Source organism: Staurois parvus, unplaced genomic scaffold, assembly GCF_062004578.1.
Source record: "Staurois parvus isolate SC_StPar_1 unplaced genomic scaffold, SC_StPar_1.0 ptg000132l, whole genome shotgun sequence".
Taxonomy (NCBI): domain Eukaryota; kingdom Metazoa; phylum Chordata; class Amphibia; order Anura; family Ranidae; genus Staurois; species Staurois parvus.
This window is the reverse complement of record NW_028317928.1, coordinates 7493895-7503540: the sequence shown is the minus strand read 5'-3', so window position 1 is coordinate 7503540 and position 9646 is coordinate 7493895. Positions and strand designations below refer to the sequence as shown.

General features: G+C 47.3%; 1 protein-coding gene across 1 annotated transcript in view; it reads left to right on the top strand.

Annotated features, from left to right (window-relative positions):
* The first annotated feature begins 3551 nt into the window (after window positions 1-3551).
* Window positions 3552-9646, top strand: part of LOC149466270 (uncharacterized) — a 59485-nt gene continuing 53390 nt past the window's right edge. Inside the window, 6 exon segments of the mRNA XM_089672723.1 lie at window positions 3552-4604; window positions 5191-5382; window positions 5469-5592; window positions 5702-5862; window positions 5991-6081; window positions 8465-9455. Of these exon segments, the coding sequence (XP_089528849.1) occupies window positions 4509-4604; window positions 5191-5382; window positions 5469-5592; window positions 5702-5862; window positions 5991-6081; window positions 8465-9455 (1655 nt within the window). The 5' untranslated portion in view covers window positions 3552-4508.

Below are 9646 nucleotides of genomic sequence, written 5' to 3'. Positions count from 1 at the left end.
AGAAGCACCTTGACCGGAGAGGGATGTCAAGCTTTTTGGAATCCATGCCTGGTCTGGACAGTGATATCCCTCTGGCGAGTTTGGATGGGGAGATTACTGCAGAAGAGGTGTCCAGAGCAATTGATAGTCTGGCCATTAAAAAGACTCCTGGGCCAGACTTTCTGACAGCCGAATTTTTTAAGGCTTTTAAATCCTGCCTGGCACCTCGTCTCGTGGAAGTGTATAACAGCTGTTTGGATGAGGGATCTCTCCCTCCTTCCATGAGACAGTCTGCAGTTATCCTTCTGTCAAAGGATAAGGATCCTTCGGCTATTGAGAACTGGTGCCCCATCAGCCTCCTTGATGTCGATAGGTTCTGGCGACGATCTTGTTCTGGCGCTTGTCGTCAGTGGCAGTTTGCTTTCTCATCAGCAGCATTGCTCGGTTCAGGGAGGTTCATCGGCTGGTTGAAGACATTGTACCAAGGGGCTGAGAGCTTCATGTTGGTGAATGGTTGGGCAGCCCTTTGATGTTCAATCTGGGGTGCGCCAGGAGTGCCCGCTGAGTACCTTGCTCTATGCCTTTGCCATCGACCCCTTCGTCAGGAGGCTAGATGGCGGGGCAGTGAGTGGGGTGCCGGAGGGTGCCACTGGAGATCCGCCTTTGAGAATTGTGGCTTATTTTGATGACGTTTCAGTTTTCATTTCTGGACCAGAGGAGGTGCAGGAGGTGGTTTCAGTAATGGATCAGTATGCCAAGGCATCATGTTCCAAGGTCAATCAGGACAAATGTGAAGTTCTCTGGATGGGCAGGGAGGGTGAGAGCTTTTCACTCCTGGACGCCTTCCCGGTGCCTCAGCCAAACATCTAAGTGTTGGGCATCAATTTTGGCCCTGCTGATTACAGCAAGCAAAATTGGGAATCCAAGCTGTCGGATGCCGAGGTCAAAGTGAGATGCTGGAAGGGGTGGCGGCTCTCCTTGAGGGAAAGGGTTTGATTTGATCAAGACTTTCCTGCTCCCAGTCTTTTTGTACGTCAGCTTCGTTTCCCTCTTGCCAGAATCGCTCTATACGAGGATCTATAGCGGTTTCTTCCAGATGTTATGGGGGAATCGGCTGAACCTCGTCAAGAGGGACGTGACTTACTCATCCAGGCGGGAGGGTGGCCTAGGTATGGTAAACCCGGTGGTCTTTTTCTCTCTGATGTTCTTGAAACATAAGTTTGGTAACATGCTGGCAGAGAGACCACCTGCATGGGTAGGACTGTTCCGGATCTGGTTTGGACCCTTTCTGCACAGTTGGGAGAGTGGCGGGCCAGTGAGAAGCCTGCGGGTCAAGCATGGTGAGCTCCCGGCTTATGTGGCCCCATGCCTGAAGTTACTCCGGCGGTGGCATGTGACTGCGGAGGAGGTCTGGTCCCTCCCTAGGAGGCTCCTGGGTGAGAGGATTGTGGCATCTGCTTCCCATGCGCCGCTGGCCTTGAGAGATTGCCCAGGCCATGTTATCAGGGAGGGTTTGCGGTTGATAAATCTGGAGCGGATCCCCCTGAATTTGCGGGACCAGGCCTGGCTCGCCTTCCACGGCAGGCTCTACGTGAGGGGTAACCTGAAGTACCGTCCTCCGGATGATCGTGGTTGTCCGAGGTCGGAGTGTGGGGGTGAAGTGGAGACTATGGACCACTTCTTGCTTCAGTGCCCCTTTAACGTAGAGGTGTATAAACAGGTGGGAGGGGCTCTGGGTGTTCCTTTCCTTCATCGCATGTCGTATGCGGAGTGGGTGTACGGAGCATTCGAGCGTTGCATGGGTTTTGATTTGGATACCTTGTTTTTAGTCAGCTTAGTTGTCCGTTATTACACTTGGATGGCACAGTGTCAAGTCTCCATTCGGCAGAAGGTCCTCCCTGTTCAGGTGGTGGTGAGTGACATCCTTGGTGAGGTGGGGAAAATTCGGGGTCTTGAGAGACAGGCTGCGACGCAGAGCTTGGATGGAGGCATGGAGGAACATCAAACCTGTTGCTGCGGTCTGTTGATCTCGGGTGGTGGGATCTATCCCTAGTTTCTGCCTTCTGCACTCCCTAGATTTCGCGTTCGGATCCTTTTGGTAACCTTTTTGCATGGTAGGTTGTAGGGGTCAGACATGGAAGACCTGCGGGTTCCTTAGCCCTCCCCCGTAGTGTATATAATAGTGTGGTTAGGTTTTTTGTATATAGTTTAGGCCATATAGGCCGTAAGCGGCAGGTTTGCATATGGAAATTGCATATGGTTTATGTTTATGTCTGAGCCATAAAGGCTCCTACTCATATGGTCTCGGCCATAAATGCCTTGTAAATACTGTATATAGTTTCCGTTTTTCTTTTCAGGTTATGGACTTTTATTTATGAGCCGTTCAGGCTATGTTTGAGTTTGTTTTTTTTCCCCAGGGACTGTTGGGACTTTAGTTTCCTTTCTGTTGAGTTTTGTATTTATTTATTTATATTTGTACTTTTGATACATAAGTTTGATGGATATGTATGACATCAATACATAATAAAGAAAAAATTCCATCCTGCCTTGTATCAATGGTTCAGGCTGGTGGTGGAGGTGTCATGGTGTGGGGGATCCATCCTGCCTTGTATCAATGGTTCAGGCTGGTGGTGGTGGTGTCATGGTGTGTTGGATCCATGCTGCCTTGCATCAATGGTTCAGGCTGATGGTGTCAAGGTGTGGTGGATTCATCCTGCCTTGTATCAATGGTTCAGGCTGGTGGTGGTGGTGGTTTTTTCATGGTGTGGGGGATCCATCCTGCCATGTATCAATGGTTCAGGCTGGTGGTGGTGGTGTCGTCATCATGGTGTGGGGGAGATTTTCTTGGCACATTTTGGGCCCCTTAGTCCCAATTGAGCATTGTTTAAACGCCACGGCCTACCTGAGTATTGTTGCTGACCATGTCCATTCCTCATTACTCCAGTGTCCCCATCTTCTGATGGCTCCTTCCAGCAGGATAATGCACCATGTCACAAAGCTCAGATCATCTCCAACTGGTTTCTTGAACATGAAAATGAGATCACTCGTCTCCAATGTCCTCCACAGTCACCAGATCTCCATCCAATAGTAGACCTTTGGGCTGTGGTGGAACAGGAGATTCGCATCATGGATGTGCAGCCAACAAGTCTGCAGCAACTGTGTGATGCTATCATGTCAACATGGACCAAAATCTCAGGAATATTTGCAACATCTTGTTGGATCTATGCCATGAAGAATGAAGGGAAAAGGGGGTCCAACCCGGTACTAGCAAGGTGGACTTAATCAAGTGGCCAGTGAGTGTATATCATAGTGTCGTGGTGTGGCCATATACTCATTGATTATTTTTATTTTTACCAGATGGAACATTTCAATCGATTATTTAACCAATTTTTCTCATTGATTAGGTATATGCAACAATCATTTGACGCGACGCAAATGAGAATTTTTTATGGTGCTGACCTGAAGTGTTGCTCCATCCTCAAGCTTTTAGAGAAGAGATGATGTTATGGCAGCCCCCCCCCACCCCCCCAAGCGGGCTCACCCAAGACACATGCTAAGGCTAGGTTCACATATGTGTGTACGCATTTCATTTGAATGGGCTGCTGTACCTATGAGAAACTCATTAAAAGAAGTCCCCTATCCCTTTTTTCAAAACGCGCCACACAGAATCGCCACCATTTGGTTTCACACATGGGTGCCTATGCGTGGGGGTGCTATTGAGAAACAATGGCGACCCATGTGTTTACGAAAGAGCAACACGTTTCTGTGGGGGTCAGGAGCAAGTGCACAATTATGCACACATTCCCGACCCGCCAATATGTGAACCTAGGCTGTTGACTCATTCTCATTTGCTTTTTTTTCTTTGGGCAAGTGGAATGGTCAGGTCTTGGAAGGGAACGAGCCAGAAAGTAGTCGGGTCCAGGCAGAGTTTGTCGCAGGCATAGGGCAAGAGAATGCTCAGGGTAGGCAGCAGGTGAGAAAGTAGTCAGGTCCAAGCAGAAGTCTAGACAAGTGGCACGCAATGGAATGGTCAGATCTTGGCAGGTGGCAAGCAAGAGAGTAGCTGGATCTACACAGCGGTCATGGGAGACATAAGGTAAGAGACTAGTCAGATCAAGGCAGGCAGCAGGTGAGAAAGTAGTCAGGTCCAAGCAGAAGTCTAGACAAGTGGCATGCAAGAGAATAGTTCTTGGCACGCAGAGGTCATGGCAGGCATAAGACAAGAGAATAGTCAGATCAAGGCAGGAAGCAGGCGGGAGAGTAGTCAGGTCCAAGCAGAAGTCTAGGCAAGTGGCATGCAAGGGAATAGTCAGTTCTTGGCAGGTCCTTTTTGGTTAGAGGAAATACTATTGCACAGGTTACTCTTTTTAGCTGTAGAGGGTAAGTAAGGCCATTGGAGCCGATGTTTGAGGGTACAATAACACCTCTGACCATTAAATTCATAGACCTACTGTTCTGTTTTATCTATAGGTCTAAGTCCTCTCTCTGATTGATGTACAGTATTCTGTGATCATCTCCTCCACTTGGTCATGACTAATTCACAGAAAATGGACAAGGAAAGTAACAAGCTTATGGAGAGGATATTAAACCTCACTCTTGAAATCATCTACCTAATGACCGGAGAGGTGAGGAGGATTGTGGGAGGTCACATGACATCAGTATTATCTCTATTAATAAAACACAGACCTGACCGGAGAGGTGAGGAGGATTCTGGGAGGTCACATGACGGGCTGACTGACCATTTGGAAACTCGGGCACTGCCCGAGGGATCGGGGTCAGTAGAGGGCCCCATGAGATGCCCCTGGTACCTTTTTTTTTTTCATAGGCTTTTTTGAGTTTGGGCAAGGATACAGGGGCCCCATGATCCCCTATTGCCCGGGGCCCCATGAGTTGTCCATCCGCCCCTGCATGACATCACTCTTATCTCTATTAATAAAACAGACCTGACCGGAGAGGTGAGGAGGATTCTGGGAGGTCACATGACATCACTCTCATCTCTATTAATAAAACACAGACCTGACCAGAGAGGGGAGGATGATTCTGGGAGTTCACGACATCACGCTTATCTCTACTAATAAAACACAGACCTGACCGGAGAGGTGAGGAGGATTCTGGGATGTCACATGACTTCACTCATCTCTATTAATAAAACACACACCGGAATGGAGAAGTGAGGAAAAGCTCATTTTTATATTTATTCAATAATCACAGGATTACATTCTAGTGAAGAAGACAGCTTGTGAATATATGACACCCAGTAGTCATCCCTGTATGTCAGGAAGATGTAGTAGGAGCGAACACCGCATCATGGAGCCTTTACCTCAGTCTCTGATACCGAAGATAACCAATGACGCAAAGATTCTGGAAGTTACCCAGAAGATCATTGAGCTGCTGACGGGAGAGGTGAGCGGTGCTGTGAATTCTGGGACATTCTCCAGTAACAGACAAGGGATGTGTCTGGATGGTGACTGTATCATTGTGTGTGTCAGGTTCCTATAAGGTGTCAGGAGGTCACTGTCTATTTCTCCATGGAGGAGTGGGAGTATATAGAAGGACACAAGGATCTCTACAAGGACGCCATGATGGAGAACCGGCCGCCCCTCACATCACCAGGTAAGAGGAGACTTTCATTTTTTGTATTGAGGATCCACCTAGATACACACATCCTCTGATATAAAGACATAGAAACAATGTATTCAGCCAGCGTGTGTGTTTCCTACAGATGAATCCAGTAATGGGAACCCACCAGAGACGTGTCCCCATCCTTTGTATTCCCAGAACTCCACACAGGAACATCAGGAGATCCCTCAGGGGGATCAGGAGATCCCTCAGGGGGATCAGGAGATCCCTCAGGAAGATCAGGAGATCCTTCAGGAGGATCAGGTAAACCACACAGAGGGTTTTGCCGAAAAGTGCAATAAATTTGCCCCGTACTAATTCTAATAACATGAAGGTATCCTATTTTTATCTCAGGTCCTTCAAAATGTAATTATATATTGTGTTTCCATTAGTGTGAAAATCTGTTTGATGTTAAAGTTGAAGTGAAAGAGGAAGCAGAAGAGTCATGTAAGGAGGAGGAAACCCTTCCAGAGATCAGCACGGGTGAGTACTAAACAGTAAATCCAGAAGAAAGTGTTAGATCCTCCTAGTTGGGTTTCCTTTTACTCAGCCTCCATCTCTGAAAATGTCCAAATTCCATGCAGGAACCGTAAACATTGTTAACCGCTTGCAAACCACCCCATATATACTTCAGCGGGGAGGCCACATGCTTCCCCCCTACTCATCTGTGCTGCCCTTCGGCACAGCACAGGTCGATCAGGAGGTCCCGGCCAATGATTTATGGGCAGGACCTGCTGATCGGCCTAGCAAATGACAGTTCAGAGCCCTGTGTTTACTAACACAGGGCTCTGTACATAGAGCAAAGATATGGCTGTTTTTTTTCTCCTTGCAAAGCAGGGAGATAAAACTGTTCCATCTCTTAGTAAAATCAGCATACGTGACACTTGTTAGGCACACAGTTAACCCTTTGGTTACCCCTAGATGTTAACCCCTTTCCAGCCAGTGTCCGTACAGTGACAGTATATAGCAGGCATCACTAAATGACCGTCCGGATCTGGACCCAAAATCATTCGTTTTCGGACAGCAGCCTCGCCAAATGGTTGCCTGAATGTCCTTTCCCTGCTGCCGGCTCGCCCGCCCACCGCTGCCGCTGTTCTCCTCAAGGAAGGGCACAGCATTTGAGGCACAGCAGGTCTATCCCTTTAATAACATCGCAGCACTCCCTCCTCTCCACACATCTTATTCACACCAGATGAGAAGCGCGGCAGGTCTGGACATAGGGCGGGAGTATTCATGTTAGGAAGCAAGTGATTGGTTGCAAAGGATTGGTTGCTAGGCAGCAGGGTGGTCCAAGCAGTCATTTACCCACCTTTTTTAACATGAAAAGTCCCACCCTATGTCCAGACCTGTCGTGCTTGTCGTCTTGTGTGAATAAGGTAGGACAGTGTGGGAGGGGGGAGTGCTACGATGTTATCGTAGCACTCCCCCCTCCCACACTGTCCTACCTTACAGGAATCTGTAATATGCAGGGAGGACTGTGATGGGGTGATCTGAGATGAGCGGGGGTCTGTGATTGGGGGGGAGAGGTCTGTGATGAGAGGTCTGTGCTGAGGGGGATCTGTAATGAGAGGGGTCTGTGCTGATGGGGATCTGTAATGAGAGGGGTCTGTGATGGAGGGCATCCATGCTGAGGGGGTCTGTGATGAGCAGGGTCTGTGATGGGGGGTCTTTGGGGAGTCTGTGATGGGACGGTCTGTGATGGAGCAGTCAGTGATGGGGGGGTCTGTGATGGTGTGAAGGGGGCGGTCTGTGATGTAAAAGGGGGGATGGGGGTGAGGTGAGGAACTGGGATGTGCATGGGAGGTTGTGATGTGCAGGATCTGAGTCATAGCACCAACATGACACTCGGACCTCCACTAAAAGAAAATTTTACTGACCAGACCCCCGTGAATTTTAATTCGGTACCCCTGGTATGTAGTATTATCACTGTATTAGTGTTACTAGTGATGTCAGTGTCAGTTCCCACCCAGTGTCAGATTGCCCGCCGCACTATCGCAGTTCCACTATTAGTTACTGATCACCTCCATTACTAGTATAAAAAAAGAATTCCAATATACATTCCGTAGTTTGTAGACGCTATAACGTTTACACAAACCAATCAAATTTCACTTATTGGGTTTTTTTTTTTCCAAAAAATAAATTTTGGCCACAATTTATTAAGATTTTTTTTATTACCGTTGAATATGTTTTATAGCAGAAAGTTAAAAATATATAATTTTTTCAAAATCTTCAGTCATTTTTGCTTTATATAAGCCCTTATGCACACTGTTTTAACCAAAACCGGTTTGCCGTGTTTTTCAGCGTTAGAGCGTTTTTACAGCTAAATAAAACTACTCTAGGAACCCACTAGTCCTGGTTTGTTGTTTTTTTTTTGTTTTTTTTTCCCAGCCAAAAAAATGCCCCTGCCAAAAAACATTGATTACAGTCTATGTGTGCATGGACACATAGGATAACATGCTGGGGGGTTTACTGGCTGACTTCCCAGCACAAAGACAGGTGCGCAAATATGCAGCCCCCACAGAAACAAATGCCAGTTCTGTGAGGCCGCATATTTGTGTTAAGGGGTTAAACAAGCTCTGGCCCTTTTTTTTGTTGTTTGAGGAGGGCAGTGAAGGTTTTGCGTGGGATAGATCAAGAGGCCTGGGGTCGAAGCTTACATACCCATACAGGTGGATGGCCTTCAAGAAGAATTGAAGAGTAGAATATACTTGGCAAGGAGACAGTAGGGTTAGTTCCTATGAAGGCCTTGTGGTGTTGATGGAACACGTACACATGTAAAAAAAAAAAAACAATTCTTTTAGGATGAACACTAAAATAATTCAAGATATATGATCTCAAAAATCACTTTTACCATTAATTCTTTCAGATGGACAACACAACAGCAGTAACTGGGAAAAAGATCCTGTTATTTCTGTAGATGGTTTGACAGAAGATGATGACATCAAATATGGTTCCTCAGATGATGATGACATCACATCCGAATCTTTTGAAGAAACCCCAAATTTCCATCCAGTGTTTCCCAGTGCAGATCCTTTGTCTAATCCCTCTACATGTGGATGGGATATTCCTAGTCACTCACCTCCCACCACATATCATGGTACAACCTTCCCGTGTTCTGAGGGTGGCGAATGTTTTACCCAAGAAGAGGACCTCACCTTACACCAGGGAAGCCACCAAGGGGAGAAGCCATATTCATGTCGCGAATGTGGCAAATGCTTTACCCGGAAAAGAAATCTAATTTCACATCTAAATTCTCACACGGGGGACAATCAATTTTCCTGTGCGGAATGCGGGAAATGTTTCCCTCAGAGGGCCAGACTTTTTATACACCAGAGGACTCACACGGGGGTGAAACCTTACTCGTGTTCGGAATGTGGGAAATGTTTCATCCAGCGAGTCCGGCTCCGATCGCACGAAAGAACTCACACGGGGATGAAGCCGTTCTTTTGTGCCGAATGTGGGAAATGTTTCGCCGAACGGTCAAATCTGAACGCCCATCAGAGCTGTCATGCTGGGGTGAAGCCGTATTCATGCTCTGCATGCGGGAAGAGTTTCCACCAGAGGCGATATCTTATTTCCCACGAGAGGACTCACACAGGAGAGAAACCGTTTTCCTGCACTGAATGCGGGAGATGTTTTGCTGACAGATCAACTCTAGCCAGACACCAGAGGACTCATTCAGGGGAGAAGCCGTTTTCTTGTGCCGTGTGCGGGAAACGTTTCACTCAGAAATCAAATCTTATTACGCACGAAAAAGTTCACACGGGGGAGAAGCCGTATTCATGTTCCGAATGTGGGAAATGTTTTTCTCGAAAATCCTATCTTATCAGCCACGAAAAGACTCATAGAGGGGCGAAGTCCTAGGACTATACTACATGGGTGGTGGATGTCGTGATTGAAAGAGAAAACATAGTGGGGTTATTTATTAAAACTGAAGAGTGCAAAATCTGGTGCGGCTCTGCATAGAAACCAATGGGCGTCTAGGTTTTATTCTCAAAGCTTCCGCACTGCCCTATAGCAGATACACTGTTACAGAGTGGCACAGGTG